At 37.5% G+C, this 15,509-nt stretch overlaps 2 protein-coding genes across 2 annotated transcripts; both read right to left on the bottom strand.

Moving 5' to 3' along the window:
* Positions 1-8,616: 8,616 nt before the first annotated feature.
* On the bottom strand, positions 8,617-9,585 carry LOC115952537. The gene is made up of 3 exons (XM_031069706.1): positions 9,265-9,585; positions 9,085-9,156; positions 8,617-8,993 (listed from the first exon to the last, which is right to left on the bottom strand). Exons 1-3 carry the CDS (start codon positions 9,505-9,507, stop codon positions 8,742-8,744), a joined length of 567 nt encoding a protein of 188 aa, XP_030925566.1. The 5' UTR covers positions 9,508-9,585; the 3' UTR covers positions 8,617-8,741.
* Positions 9,586-12,363: 2,778 nt separating this feature from the next.
* Positions 12,364-13,827, bottom strand: LOC115951335. The gene is made up of 3 exons (XM_031068544.1): positions 13,790-13,827; positions 13,468-13,539; positions 12,364-13,375 (listed from the first exon to the last, which is right to left on the bottom strand). The coding sequence occupies exons 2-3, from the start codon at positions 13,495-13,497 to the stop codon at positions 13,091-13,093; spliced, it is 315 nt and encodes a 104-aa protein (XP_030924404.1). The 5' UTR covers positions 13,498-13,539; positions 13,790-13,827; the 3' UTR covers positions 12,364-13,090.
* Between the last annotated feature and the right edge of the window lie 1,682 nt (positions 13,828-15,509).

The raw sequence follows: 15,509 nt of genomic DNA, 5'->3' as shown, positions 1-15,509 counted from the left end.
AATTTCTAATCAAGCCAATGGTCTGTTATGTGAAGGAGTTTCAACCGTAAAGACTAATAATAAATGAGGACAAATATTAAAAGGTGAAAAGTAAGTTTAGAAAGAACACTAACATGGACTGATGAGGGCCAAATAATTTTTCATGTGGGGGCCAATTCTTAGAAAAATGGTTCAAGTATACAATTTTACCTACTTTAAATAATTTTTTAAAACTTAAAATATATATATATATAAATTAAAAAAAAATTAAAAATTCAAGGGGGGGGGGGGGGCATGGCCCCCAGTCACCAACGTTGCTCCGCCCCTAGTTTTCATGATGCTAAAAGTTAGGACCATAAACCCATATGACCTCTTGTAAAACCCCAATTTGTGGGATTGGAAGTAGGTAGTGGATTGGTGTTACCTTCTTCAGAATATTCTACAGAATTATCTCTTTTTTTTTTTAGAATTTAACTTGTGATGTTTGTTAGTGTTAACGAATATTATGTTATGGGCTTTAGCCCCAGTTAGGTTACTTGTATAGCACACTTGTACTTGTACTACACTTTACTTGTACCACACACATATGCCTCCTATATAAAGTCACTGATGTATTGAGATATACAATACAACTCATTCAGTATTTCTAACATGGTATCAGAGCCATTGCTCTAATTTTCTTGTGTCTTGCAGTCTTGTTTTGTTGGTATTTTCCACTGCCTCAACTTCTGTGGTCAATAAACCCTTTCACTGCCCTCTCCCGACAGCTCCGCCGCCGTCAGAGGTCCTCAGGGTTGAATCTCCACCACCAGAAGCTCCTCTTCCGCCGCCAAAACCACTGCCATCATCGGATCTGTCACCTCTAACCTTCGATTAGGACATAAGATATATCACCGTGTAGATTTTCCATCGCTCTACACATAGCCGCCGGAAAAATCCACCTCTGACCATCAACGCGCCGCCACGTGCCGGTCAAAGTTTCGGCAAATTATTCCACACGCTTCACACGCCACTAGGGTAGCTCCGATCTTGTTGCCGCTAACACCATCAGAATCGCCTTTCTCCAATCTGCATTTTCGGGAAAGAATCGGCTTCATCGGACTGTCCACGCGCCCTTACGCCCCGCCCAAAGCTTCGACGAATTTTATCCACGTGCCCCATGCGCCATTGGGTTACCTGCTGACGTCATCGCTGACGTCATAACTGCCACATCAACCCTAGCTGACATCACCTGCTTACGTCATCGCCAGTCTGCCTGCTGACGTCATCCGTTGACTTTTCTTTGACGGTTGACTTTAACTAGGTTTGACCATTGACTTTTTCACATAGTTGACTTTTTGTCCAGGTGCTCCTTATTCAGTTTTTCGCATAGATTTCATTTTTGCAGTCCATTTTTGCATATTTTGCTTCTAAATGAAGAATAAGGACAGGTCTTCTTCTTGTTGCAATAATCGTCACTGACAATCTAGCAAACGTTTTTGCAATTATTGCAAAAGTTTTGGCCACAATATTGAGACTTGCTATCATCGCAACGAATCAGCTGTTTCAATTTCTGCTGCTACTGTTGCTAATACTGAGAGTGTCCAACCAATGGCTCCCGTCTCTGCACAGTCTAAGTCTTCAGAACACACTTTCACCATGTCCACAAATGACCTTAAAAACATTATCATCAATGTCATTCGTATAGTTGGTAATGCATCTTATTCCTCTTCTTTCTCAGCTTGATCTGGTATGTCTCCTTCCTCTTGGCTTATGGATTCCGCTTGTTGCAATCAGATGACACCTTACTCGTCCTTATTTTTTGAACTCAAACCTGCACCACACCCTCTTAATATTCACACAGCAAATGGTTCCACAATGTCTGGTCATATTATAGGTTTTGTTTCGACCTCCAACATTTTGGTTCCTGGGGTCTTTAATGTTCTTGACCTTTCTTACAATTTATTTTCTGTGGGACAATTAGCTGAGTTGGGTTATCATATTATATTTGATTATTCTGGGTGTATTGTGCAGGATCCGAGGACGAGACAGGAGCTTGGGACCGGTCCTAGAGTTGGGCGTATGTTTCCCGTGGACAACCTTTATCTTCCACTTATTGCTCATGTTTCTGTTGCTGCAGCTGCTACAGTTTCTTCAATTCCTTCCCTTGCACTTTGGCATGCTCGACTTGGTCATGCATCTTCCTCTCGGATACAACAATTAGCTTCTAGAGGTTTGTTAGGTTCAGTGTCTACAGAAAATTTTGATTATGTTTCGTGCCAATTAGGAAAACAACCAGCTTTGCCTTTCAATACTAGTGAATCAATATCCACTGATATCTTTAACCTTATTCATTCTAATGTTTGGGGGCCTTCCTCTATCTCTAGTATTGGTGGGTCTCGATATTTTGTTGTCTTTGTTGATGATTACTCTCGCTATAGCTGGATTTTTAATATGAGACATCGTTCTGAATTATTGCAAGTATATTCTAATTTTGCAAAAATGGTTGAAACTCAGTTTTCCAAACTCATCAAAATTTTTCAATCTGATAATGCTCTTAAATACACTCAATATGCTTTCCAAGCTGTTTTGCATTCCTATGGCACTGTTCATCAACTAATTTGTCCAGGTACCTCTCAGCAAAATGATAGAGCCGAACGGAAACTTCATCATATTCTTGACACTGTTCGTGCTCTCCTTCTCTCTGCCAAAGTTCCTGCTCCTTTTTGGGGCGAAGCTACTCTTCATGCTGTTCATGCTATTAATCGCATTCCGAGTCCTGTTATCCAAAATCAAACTCTATATGAGCACCTTTTTGGGTCACCTCCAGACTATCACCACCTTCGCTCCTTTGGTTCTGCTTGTTTCATTCTTCTTCAGCCACATGAGCATAACAAACTTGAGCCTCGGTCAAGGCTTTGTTGTTTTCTTGGCTATGGTGAAACTCAAAAGGGGTATCGGTGTTATAATCTTGTCTCTCATCGCCTTCGTATTTCCCGCAATGTTGTCTTTTGGGAACATCGCCTCTTTGTCGAGCTCTCTCACTTCCGTGCCTCCCTATCTTCCTCCTCTATTTTAAATCTTTTTCCGGATGAGGCACATATTCCTTCTGTAGCTGCTCCTAATCCTCCTGTAGTTGCTCCTGATTCTCTTGTAGACTTCTCTATCCAACCACCAGATATCACTGATCCCTTTCCTAGTTCACCCTTTAATGAACAGGTGGAAGATGAACAGGTTGAAGACGAGCTACCCAACCCCAAACCTGAGCTTGGGTCCCCTACTCCTACTCCGCCTGAAGATCTTGCACAAGACATTCCACCTCGTCACTCAACTCGAGTAAGATCTATTCCTGCACATTTACTTGACTATCATTGTTACACTACTCTTGCTACACTACACGAGCCTCACACTTATCGTGAGGCTTCCACTGACCCTTTATGGCAGATTGCAATGAAAGAGAAACTTGATGCATTATCTAAAAACCATACTTGGGATTTGGTGACACTCCCCTCCGGGAAATCTATGGTTGGTTGTAAATGGATCTACAAGATTAAGACTCGCTCTGATGGGTCTATTGAGAGCTACAAAACTCGTCTTGTTGCAAAAGGTTTTACACAGGAGTATGGGATTGATTATGAAGAGACCTTTGCTCCGGTTGCTCGTATCTCATCTGTCCATGCCCTCTTAGCTGTTGCTGCTGCCAGTAAATGGGATCTTTTTCAGATGGATGTCAAAAATGCATTCCTTAATGGGGATTTAGGTGAAGAAGTTTATATGCAACCTCCTCATGGTCTCTCTGTTGACTCAAACAAGGTTTGTTACCTTCGACGTGCACTTTATGGCCTTAAACAAGCTCCACGAGCTTGGTTTTCCAAATTCAGCTCTACCATTTCTCGCTTGGGTTACATGGCCAGTCATTATGATTCTGCCTTATTTCTTCATCGCACTAACAAAGGCACTATTTTACTTCTCCTGTATGTGGATGATATGATCATAACTGGTGATGACCTTAGTGGCATTCAAGAACTCAAGGATTTTCTCAGTCAGAAATTTGAGATGAAAGATCTTGGACATCTTAGCTACTTCTTGGGTCTTGAAATCACTCATTCTACAGATGGACTTTATATTACTCAAGCCAAGTATGCTTCTGAACTCTTATCTCAAGCTGGACTCACTGATAGCAAGACTGTTGACACTCCAGTTGAGCTTAATGCGCATCTGACTCCCTCAGGGGGGAAACCATTGTCTAATCCCTCTCTTTACAGACGATTGGTTGGCAGTCTAGTTTATCTCACAATTACTCGTCCAGACATCTCCTATGCTGTTCATCAGGTGAGCCAGTATCTGTCTGCTCCACGATCAACTCATTATGCTGTTGTTCTGTGCATTCTTCGATACCTGAAGGGCACCCTCTTCCATGGCCTTTTCTACTCAGCTCAGTCTCCTCTTGTACTCCATGCATTCTCTGATACTGATTGGGCAGGAGATCCCACTGATCGCAGGTCTACTACAGGTTATTGTTTTCTCCTTGGTTCTTCTTTGATTTCTTGGCGAAGTAAGAAACAAACTTTTGTGGCCCGCTCCAGTACTGAAGCAGAATATCGTGTCCTTGCTGATACCACATCTGAGCTCCTTTGGCTACGATGGCTTCTTAAGGATTTAGGTGTGTCCACATCCTCTACTACTCCCCTTTATTGTGACAATCAGAGTGCCATTCATATTGCTCATAATGATGTCTTCCATGAACGGACTAAACACATCAAGATTGATTGTCATTTTATCCGTTATCATCTTATCCATGGTGCTCTCCAGCTTTTCTCCGTCTCCTCCAAAGATCAACTTGCGGATATCTTCACCAAGTCACTTCCTAAGAGACGCACTCGTGATTCGGTTGACAACCTCAAGCTGGTCTCACATCCACCTTGAGTTTGAGGGGGGCTGTTAACGTATATTATGTTATGGGCTTTAGGCCCAACTAGGTTACTTGTATAGTACACTTGTACTTATACTATACTTTACTTGTACCACACACATATGCCTCCTATATAAAAGCACTGATATATATTCTTTGATTTGAGAAATACAATACAACTCATTCAGTATTTCTAATAGTTAGGTAGGATACAAAGTCGCAACACCAGCTCGTCAAAATATTGGGAAGGTGAGCCAAATTTTTTTGCACCAACTATTGTACATCATTATCTATTCTACAAGGATAGTAACAAGTGCACACATCTTAGTGCATACAATAGTACACATGCCAACGTGACAAGCACGCATTTGAGTGTACAAATATGTGGAATTGGGTGTGTCAAATAAACGGTCATTCTACAATCACCTACAATTTTTCATGTCACATTTCAAGGTGCGGGGTTATAGTTTTAACATTAATTCAGGAGCCATTGAATCACTGGAGCTTGATTCATTCAGAAACTCATTATTCCGTCAAGTTTTGTAGGTGCACTAAAAAGGCAAATGCCAATTATTTGAGTTCAGACTACAAGCAAATTACTTTTTACCATTTTGAAAGACTCTGTGCTTGCATGTTTTGTAGTTAATTATCTGGTTCGATGTGTCTTATATCGACAATATACCTTTTGTTCAAAAAAAAGGTGTTCTCTGTGAAATTTAAATGCAATTTGCTAGTAATTTAAGGTTAGTACCTAGCTATGCGCTCTTTGTGGAGGATCAAGGATGTGCTGGAAGTTATACCTGATGCAGTTGTGTATGAAGCTGCAGCCTCACGCATACAGAGACTAACAAAGGTATTTTTCCATGCATAATGAAACCGCCCATCTTGATCTTGCTCTGTGGTATGCTATATTTTTAATCAGATACATGATGCATATATATATATGCACAAGTAAAGAAGAATGCATGGAAGCACACAAAATTGACATCTTACCTATGCTTTTGTATGATTATAACAGCTTATATGGCAAGCATATAATAGATGCATGGAGTCGTCTATTAATTTTCTTACCAATAACTGGATATAAATGTATTTTTCCTTTTTTCATTAGGTAGTTCAATGAGGATCATGTCTTATTTCTATGAGCTGCTTGGGAGATACATGAAGTGAACTTTTCCAGCCTTCTATCAAAGAGAACATTATGACACTAACCTGATCAGACATTATGAGCTAAATGGGATTTAAGGTCTCCCATGGAGCACTCCCAAGTTAAAGAAGCTAAAGTTGACAAATATTTGATCACCCCTAGTAAAAAAAAATCACTTTTTTTTCTTAAATTAAAAATCCACCAAAGTACTAATCCCTCTATTTCCTTGTAGCAGGGTTTTTTGGGCACCCAAAATGTGACTTCTGTAAATGAGCATGGAGAATATCCTGACTTTGAAAGACCTTCTAGATCTGAATAGGGTCAGAGCAAAAGAAGAAGTTATGGTAGCCAGAGATTCAAACCAAGGAATAGGGGAACTGAGGATGATTGGGAACTTCTGAAGGATTACTTGTGATCTTCAGGGTTTACCTGCTGTCTCCCGAGTAGACACATGTACATTCTCGTTGCTGTCTTTCCTCAATTGTCATGCCATTCATTTTCACACTTCTGTTTGGATAGCTTAAAGTGCTTTCACATTTATGGGTTGGAAGCTGGTGGACTTTTGAGGGTCCTGAGTTTACAATGTTTTGCTGGATTCATTTGGTTAGCTAATAAAGCAGATATATAATACAATAGCAATGTGATAAACGAGACCAATTGGGTTCTTTGGCTTGTTGAATAGGTAATATTACTTTTTTATCTTTTTTATCTGAAAGTAGTAGATATTTCATAAAACAGGGCAACAGCACAACGAAGATACATCACACTGAACTTGAGTAGTAGATATTTCATTTTGTTGAATTAGTATTCATACTTGACTCTTTGCATTATGCTCTATGACAACAAAGCATAGAAAAAAATGAACTGTTTATCTTGGGAAAAAAAATACAAAGGATCCTTCCTATAAGTGCACTGGACAAAAACTTTACCCTCAATATAACTATTTATACACACACGCACATATAGTGTCTTTTTGGGTTAACAGTTTGCAACCCTCCCAGCACCCCCCCCCCCCCCCCAAACCCCTATTTCTATTTCCTGAGAGTTTTTGTTCAGAAATTAGATAATTCGAAGTGCCTTTGCTGCATTGCATTTCATGCATGTTAAGTTTGTTTCCTCCATATTAACAGAAATATTGCCTCTTTCGTGATGCCAAAGGTTTTCAAAACAAAGATATCTATTTTAGACAACTTAATTGCTGATAATGATATTTAATAGAAACGCTTTTTGAAGTTATTGTTATATATGAATGACTAATATCTCAAATAATCTCTGTTTCAGCTTTCTGTTTTACAATCAGAGAGTAACTATTCATCAAGACCACCAGCTCTTCCATGGACAAACCCCGGCCATCATTAAGCCCAAGGCCCTCAACTCCTACTTCTAGGCCTCAAATTCCGGCAAACTTGAATTCCCCCCTTCTTCTAATGAAAACTAGACAAGTCTATTGCAGATGACGTCTATTTCGCTCACCTTGTTTTCTCTTCATGTGTTGCTTAACCCTGTGTCACTTGGTTCAAGGGTGTTTCATCTTGTACTAAATCAAATGCTCATCAAGCAAATGACTAGAATAAAATAGAAGGTTTTGTATCTAACAAAGTTATTCTATTCCATATCTGGGTTCCTTTTTTTTCTTGTCTAATGTTTTTTCATCTTTCCAGATTAATGTCCCTATATCAAACAGGCAACTTCGATGGATTGTTGGCTCTTTTGAATAATCAGCAACTAAGTATTCTAGTTTTTTAATTTGTCTTTGTAAGACTAGAATTTATTTTTATTTTAAGTGCTTTCAAGAAATTGAATAGCTTTAGATTTACCAAATGGAAGACTGTTGTGAGATGTCATTTTTTTTCCCCTTCACTTAGAGAAGGGTGTTGTAGATGGCGCATCAAATATTTGCAACATAAGTCTCTAGTATCAAATTTGTTCCATTAAATTTGAGATGAATGAAATCTCATCATTTAAAAATGACAAAGATGCCAAGAGTTTTGTAACTCAATTAGCATCTCCTTATACACAAAGTGTTTGGGGTTCAAATGGGAGAAGAGATTCAAGCTGTGGGTTTAGCGGTATATTATAACTATCTCAAAATATATATATATATATATTGCTTACTACCAAAACTTATTAATGATTATTCATGTATAAAAGAGGAAAGCCAATCAACACAAATATCAGATGTTATCTAACAGAACTTTTTTTCATATTCAACGTAGACAGAAGTCTTCTTAGGACCATATCACCTAGAATGTAAAGGCTCCCAACACTTCATAATGGAATCTACATGCAAAGATAGTTTAAATATATGTAACTGCTTATAAGTTTTATGCTTACCCCACAAGATAGAAATGTACCAACCTTAGTGGCTCCTAAATCAGACGTAACACCATTGAAATTTGATATCAAGGTGTCCATAGTTTGGGAATGGAATTCCAGTGACTAATAAATCTAGTAAAAACAACGATTCAGCTAGGAGTAAATCAAATAAGCAAAAGAGAGTCATTAATAATTTTGATTATATAAAATTTGCAATATTGATTGCAGGTCATTCAAACCAACAAAATAAAAACTATTATATGTTTGAAGGGAAAAAAAAAAAAAAAAACTAGCAAAACAGAAAGTTACTACAATCAATTAAGATCATCACTCAACCATGACAAAAATGAAGGAGGTAAGTCCCTTGCTGGTTTATAAAGCAGTGGTTCATAAGGCGGCGGTTCATAATTAGTGCTCATGGGACAGGGAGATTCTTTCATCATACACAGGATTAGGGCATAGCAGTTGACAACTCGAAGGCCACACTCTATGACGACAGACAAAAGCCTTGAACACGAAACCTTCAAAGGTTTTCATAGTGTACTCAACAGCAGCAACAGCAACAGCGCAGGACTTGGCCTCAAAATGAATTTTAATATTAAGCCCAGCAGCGAGCATTACCATAATCTTCACAAGCCTCACAAATTCAAAATCCGTGCCCTACACCAATTTGTTCAATTCAAATTGAAGATTATTTAGTACTATATAGACCAGTAGACAGATAGATAGATAGATATAAGAAGAAGCAAACCTTAACTTCATTGTAGCGCTCTAACAGCATCTCTCCATAGAGAGAATATTCATATCGTTCCTCCTCAGAAAGCTGAGGAACAAGCAAGTTTAATACTCTGATTAGTTACATGTCGTAGAACATACTGTACAACAAACCGAATCTAAAGACAGACGCACACAATGTTGCGCTTGCACATACCTTCGTATATGGGAACCATTTTGGCCGAGGGTAGGCGGTGGCGACGGTAGGGGCAGGGGGAAGGGTAGGATTAGGATTAGGGGGAGGGATTTTAGAAGGGCGAGAGAGGTTGATTTTGAGGATGGGGTCTGAACCCCAACCTATATTTGGATCAATAACGGCTTTGCCTTTTTCATGTTCAGAAATAAAGTCATCATAGTCTGAAAAGATTACGTCCTCATAGTCCTCCTCATTTGCCATCATTCAATCTTTGTAAAAATAAAAAATAATAAAAAAAAAGTCAGTAAACATCCACAAACAGAGAAGAGAGTAGAAGTTTTGATAAACGTCGATCGAAACCCTAGTAAAGTTGAAAGGGCACGCTACAGGGTGCAAACATAATGCTTAATAGATACGGGGCATACGGCAAGCATTTTGATGCTGAATCATTGATGAAATTTACGTAAATTAGAAATTGCCCCTTCTAACTTATTGAAATTCAATTCACTGAATTTTTGGCCATGGAGTTTCAAATGAGCCCTGTTGATTCCTAGAGTTTCACAAATGAGCGGTATAATTTCAAAGTATTTTTTGTACATGACAAAGAAATTAACAAAAGTCTAGCTTCCCAAGGATTTGATAGGTAAGTATTCACGTTAGCTCGTGTAAGATGGCATAAGTGCCAAATTTTGCCCAACTCCAAAAATCACTCACATTAGTTATCCATTCATTGTGCAAAATCCATTTTTATTATAGTACTTGTGCAAATATACACAAGCACTTTTTGTGCATTTCATTTTTTTTTTTTTTTTTTTGGGGCATTTCCTAAGGATGAATGAAGAGAGAAAATGAGGGTCCTGGTTTGTAGAGAGAAAAAGTGAGAGAGAGAATACTAAAAAATAAATCAAATTTGATATCTTAATGAAATAAAGTATAAAATAAATAATCTAATGTGGGTGTTTTAAAAAAAAAAGATTAAATTATATGGCTAAAATATAAATACATTTGATCACACAAGATAATATCTCAATAAACTAAATATTTCATGTTTTAAGTAAAAAGATGATGTTGTATTATTAAGTAGGTAGAATGTATTGAATTTTAAGTAAAAGACTAGTGTAACAATTTCTTATTAAATAGTGTAAAACATGGGTTTTACTTTACTTTTACACCCCATCTTTATCAAAATCGAACTCGTTAAAAAATGGTTAAATAAAATAGAAAAGAAGTTTTTATACTAAAATAAACAAAAATTTGTACGAGTTGATGTGAATGCTTAGGGTGGTTTTAATTTTTGGTACACTATACACAAGGAGTTGGAGTTGTCATTTAGGGTGAGTTTGAATTTTTTTTATTTCTTCGAGTCCTTACAAAAGCAATTATAATAGAAACTAGTGGGAGGCCTTAATTGGTGTCACAGGATCAATTTTTCACTCAAATTTTCTGCCTGTGATGACCCTAAGTCCCTGACTTCGTCTCAGCCAACACCACTCACACACTCAATAACACTGAAAATAGATTAGCTAAGGACGTTTAAACACACAACAAACACAATATTTACAGGGAACCCACCCCCAATCTTTATTACGTAATCTCAAGTACAAAGGAAACTCTTTTACAAGCCTAGAGAATTACACAGAATGTTCCCGATGCCAAATACACTCTACTGTTGACACCCCCAACAGCCTTAGGGTTAAATACACAGAATTAACTGCTATGGCAATTACTGCCTAGTAACTGCCTGGGTCTTGGACAGTCTGCCACTTGTGGTCTGACTTAGGACACCTTCAACTGATGTTGTCTTGGCTTGCTCTCCATGTTTCCAGCCCCTACACAGCAAGTCTGATCATCAAGAAAGCCAGGAACTGCTTGGTATTTGCTTAGTAACCGCCATTGCACATGCTGCACATGCACAACCCATGTCTCAGCAGACCATGGGGCCTCTGCCCATCCTCCAACAGCCCACACACCATGTTCCCACACGTTTTAAAGAGACTTGGCCCATGCTCAAGGTCTCCCATCAACACTACAACTCACCTAACATGCCCACATGAAACACACAAAGTAATTGTCATCAGCCTATTAGCAATTGTCCATGCATTCAACCAGCCCACACTAGCCCAATGTCTTATACACAACATTCAATCGTCACAGCAGCCCATCCCTACCTTGCACTCCAGCCACCAAGTCCATTCATAAGGAACCAACAATTAAACCACCAATGCCATGCACCACCACGTAGGATCAGCACCACTTGCTACTGGCCATCATCACAACCATCTCTACCCACCATGGCCCTCCTCTGCCATGGCCTTAGGGCATCATGTGGAGCAAGGTGCCTCAACATGCTGCCCCTCATCACTACTCATCAATCCAACTCAAGTAGGGAGACTGGGCTGGTCCCCCTCAAAGAGCCCTTAGGAGCATCACTAGTCGAGCATGAGGAGCCATGAGTGTGTTGAAAAAACATGACGCCAAGTGATTAGCCCAATGCTGCCCAAGTACCCTCTTTCCTCATGCCATCATCAGCAACACATAATGCTCTAACAATTGGATATGTTTGAAATGAACGAAAGTGAACGAAAAAACAGAAATTCACTATAATCAAAGGACGAACAACTCTGCAGCAATCCCAACTCAGTGATGACTCCCTTTTCCAATGAAAATCGCACCACCCACAATGTTTTGAAAGGGAATTGAAGTGTTCAAAAAAAAAAGGGAATTGAAGAGTAACAAAATATGTTCATTAGTGGTTTTCAATGGATATCAACAAAGTGTTTAAAATGTCATGGATTATAAAGCCTGGTGCTAAAAATGATAAGACTACTTTTTATTTTTATTTGAGTGCTTTCAAGAAACTGAATAGCTTTAGATTTACCAAATGGAAGACTTTTGTGAGATGCCATTTTTTTTCCCTTCACTTAGAGAGGGTGTTGCAGATGGCGCTTCAAATGTTTGTAACATAATCTTTAGCATTAAATTTGTACCATTAAATTTGAGATGAATGAAATATCATCATTTAAAAAATTGACACCTCTTCAAACACAAAGTACTTGGGAGTTTAGGAAAAAAAATATTTGAACTGCGAATTTAACAGTATATTATAACTATCTGCTAGTACCAAAACTAATTAATGATTATTCATGTATAAAAGAGGAAAGCCAATCAACAGATATATCAGAAGTCATCAGTTGACAAAATCGCTAGATCCTTGTTTGACATACACTACAGACATGAGTCATACTAGAACCATATCACCTAGAATGTAAAGGCTCCCAACACTTTATAGAATCTACATGCAAGGATAGTATATAAACAAATACAACTGCTTATAAATTTATAATTACCCCACTTTTTGACATGATAGAAATGTACCAACTTAGTTTCAAAGGATCTGGCTCCTAAATCAGATGTAGTGAAATTTGATATCAAGGTGAGCTGGTGAGGTGTACATAGTTTTTGTTTAAATGGAATTCTGGCGACTAATAAATCTAGTAAAAGCAACGATTCAGCTAGAAATAAATAGGAGTTAATCATGCAGGCTAAGATTTTAAGCCTTTGAAAAGAAATAGCAGATTTCCTAAATGACTAATGATATATCTCAGTCAATCTCAATTTAATTCACTGGAGATTATATCTTTCAATAGTCCTAGCTTAAGACAAGGCAAAAGCATTCGAGTAAAGCATGCAAACATCAAGTAAAACCTATGAATTCTCATTCAAAGAGAAACCTTTTTCTCTACCTAATCCAATTTTGCCCACCCATTTGAAATTATATACCCAACCCAATTTTGCCCACCCCAAACTCACCCATTTGACACCCCTAATCACCACCCAACCTTGAGAGTCAGGGCAAACACGGATGACCTGCCACTTCATAAGTGTACACGGGGCGGCGAGATTCTTCATCATACACGTAGTCAGGAGGATCAGGGCATAGTAGTCGACAAGTCTCGGGCCACACTCTATGACGAAAGTTACAACACTTGAACACGAAACCTTCAAAGGTTTTCAGGGTGCACTCAGCAGCAGCAGCAGCGCTGGACTTGGCCTTAAATTGAATTTTAAAATTTACGCCAGCGGCGAGCATTACCATAATCTTAACAAGTCTCACAAATTCAAAATCCGTGCCCTGCACCAACCAGTTTATTCAAATTGAAGATTAATAAGTATATAGACAGATAGACAGATAGGGAGAAAGATGGAGATAAAGAAGAAACAAACCTTAACTTGGTTGTAGCGGTCTAACAGCATCTCTCCATAGACACAACATTCACATCGTTCCTCCTCAGAAATCTGAGGATCAAGCAAGTTTAATCCAAAAAAAAAAAAAGCATTCTCATTTGCCATCATTCAATCTTTGTAAAAATAAATAAATAAAAAAAGTCAGTAAAAATCCACAAACAGAGAGAAGATATAGTAGAATAGAGAAATTGAAAACAGAAATGGAATTGGGTTTTGATAAATGGTTGATCGAAACGCTAGTTAGAAAGCAACAAAACCAAACAAGAAGAAAAAAAGAGAGGCAGAGAAATATATAATCTACCTGAAAGAGCCTTGAGAGTTGAGAGAGAGAGAGTATTTTTTTTGTTTTGATAGTGAGAGAGAGAGAGTAGAGAGCGAGAGTGTGTGTATAAAGTACTATTCCAAAATTGAAAGGGCCGCGCGAATTAAGCTACAGGGCGTAAGTTGAACGCTTGGTAGATACGGCAAGCGTTTTGATGCTGAATGAATCATTGATAAATTTTAATTAAATTACAGATGGCCCCTTCTAACTTTGATTGAAATTCAATTCACTCCTTTAATTTCACTTTGGTCAATAAAGCTTTCTATAATTTCAAAAATGTGTACTATTTTCCTTGCATCGGTAAAGAAATTAACAAAAGACTAAGGATTTGGTAGATAAGCATTCACATTTAGCTCGTGTAAAATGGTATAAGGACCAAATTTTTCGTAACTAACTTCAAAAATTACTCACATCAATTTATGCATCCATTGTGCAAAATGCATTTTTGTTACAATACTTTTGCAAATATACATAAGCACCTTTTTGTGCATTTCTTTTTTTTTTCTTTTTTTTTTGCAATATGTGAGAATGAAGAAATAGAGTAAATGGTGATTGTAATATGTAAAAATAGAGAAACAATTATATAAATAAATAAAATTTTATATTTAATGAAATAAACTTTAGAATAAATAATCTAATGTGGGTGTTTTGAAAAATGATTAAGTAAAATGGAAAAAATAGGTTCCTATGTTAAAATTTTTCTTTAAAAAAATTGTAGGACTTGATGTTAATACTTAGGGTGGTTTTAATTTTTGGTACAAAATACACTATGAATTGGAGGCTCGGAGCTGTCATTTAGGGTGAGTTTGAGGTTTTTTTTTTTTTTTTTTTGGAGTCCTTATCAAAGCATTTCTAGTAGAAGACTAACGGGAAGTCTTAATTGAATATGTTAGATTAGAGGAATCAATTGAATTGAATATGTTAGATTAGAGGAATCAATTGAATGAATGAAGTTAGAGACCTGAGTTGAATTTTGGTCAAATATAAAAGGTGCCAAAAAAAAAAATTGTGGACATGCCGTTTAAGTGGTAGGTTGTCAACAAAATTTATTGACACTTATTACTAGGGGTGGCAATTCGTATTCGAGTGTCGAGTTTGTATTATGTTGACTCATGAGTATTCAACTATATAGATCAACCCTAACCCGACATGTTTATTAAACGGGTCAATATTTTTCAATCCTAACACAACTCATTTATTAAACAGGTCAATCGTGTCGACCTGTTTATCAAATTTTATCAAAATGAACAAAAAAAAAATTATGTATTAACCAAATTGATATGAATTATGAAAAACAAACAAAAAAAATATTTTTAATATAAAATTTAGAACTAACGAGTAACTATATCACAAATAATCATTCAAAACAAAAGCATATCTCAATATCACAAATAATCAATCATAATATGTCCCAAAAAAAAAAATCACAACAACTAATAAGTTTATATACCTAGGGTTTGAGGAGTATATTGGTAAAATGTTATTCAATTAAACAAGTCAAACAGGTTAAACGGGTTCCATGTGATAAATACCATGGTTTTGAAACCCTGACTGGACCGTACGATTCGACTGGAAAAATCTCGAACTACTTATTTTTGCAGTTCTTTTAGCCTCAAGAACCGCTCTATGGGAAAAAAGCAAGGATCCGTGCAAACCGCGATCAAACCTCACAGTTCTAAGAACCGTGATCAGACTGCTT

This window comes from Quercus lobata, chromosome 7, assembly GCF_001633185.2.
Source record: "Quercus lobata isolate SW786 chromosome 7, ValleyOak3.0 Primary Assembly, whole genome shotgun sequence".
Classification (NCBI taxonomy): Eukaryota; Viridiplantae; Streptophyta; class Magnoliopsida; order Fagales; family Fagaceae; genus Quercus; species Quercus lobata.
Note: the sequence above shows the minus strand (reverse complement) of the source record. Positions and strands in the feature narration are given on the sequence as shown.

Excerpts from the sequence above, each read along its gene's own strand:
- LOC115951335 (XM_031068544.1), bottom strand. The coding sequence starts at position 13,497 with ATGCTGTTAGACCGCTACAACCAAGTTAAG. Across the intron at positions 13,376-13,467 it reads ACCGCTACAACCAAGTTAAG|GGCACGGATTTTGAATTTGT; the intron begins GTTTGTTTCTTC and ends TGGTTGGTGCAG.
- LOC115952537 (XM_031069706.1), bottom strand. The coding sequence starts at position 9,507 with ATGATGGCAAATGAGGAGGACTATGAGGACGTAATCTTTTCAGACTAT. Across the intron at positions 9,157-9,264 it reads AATGGTTCCCATATACGAAG|CTTTCTGAGGAGGAACGATA; the intron begins GTATGTGCAAGC and ends CTTGTTCCTCAG. Across the intron at positions 8,994-9,084 it reads AGCGCTACAATGAAGTTAAG|GGCACGGATTTTGAATTTGT; the intron begins GTTTGCTTCTTC and ends AAATTGGTGTAG.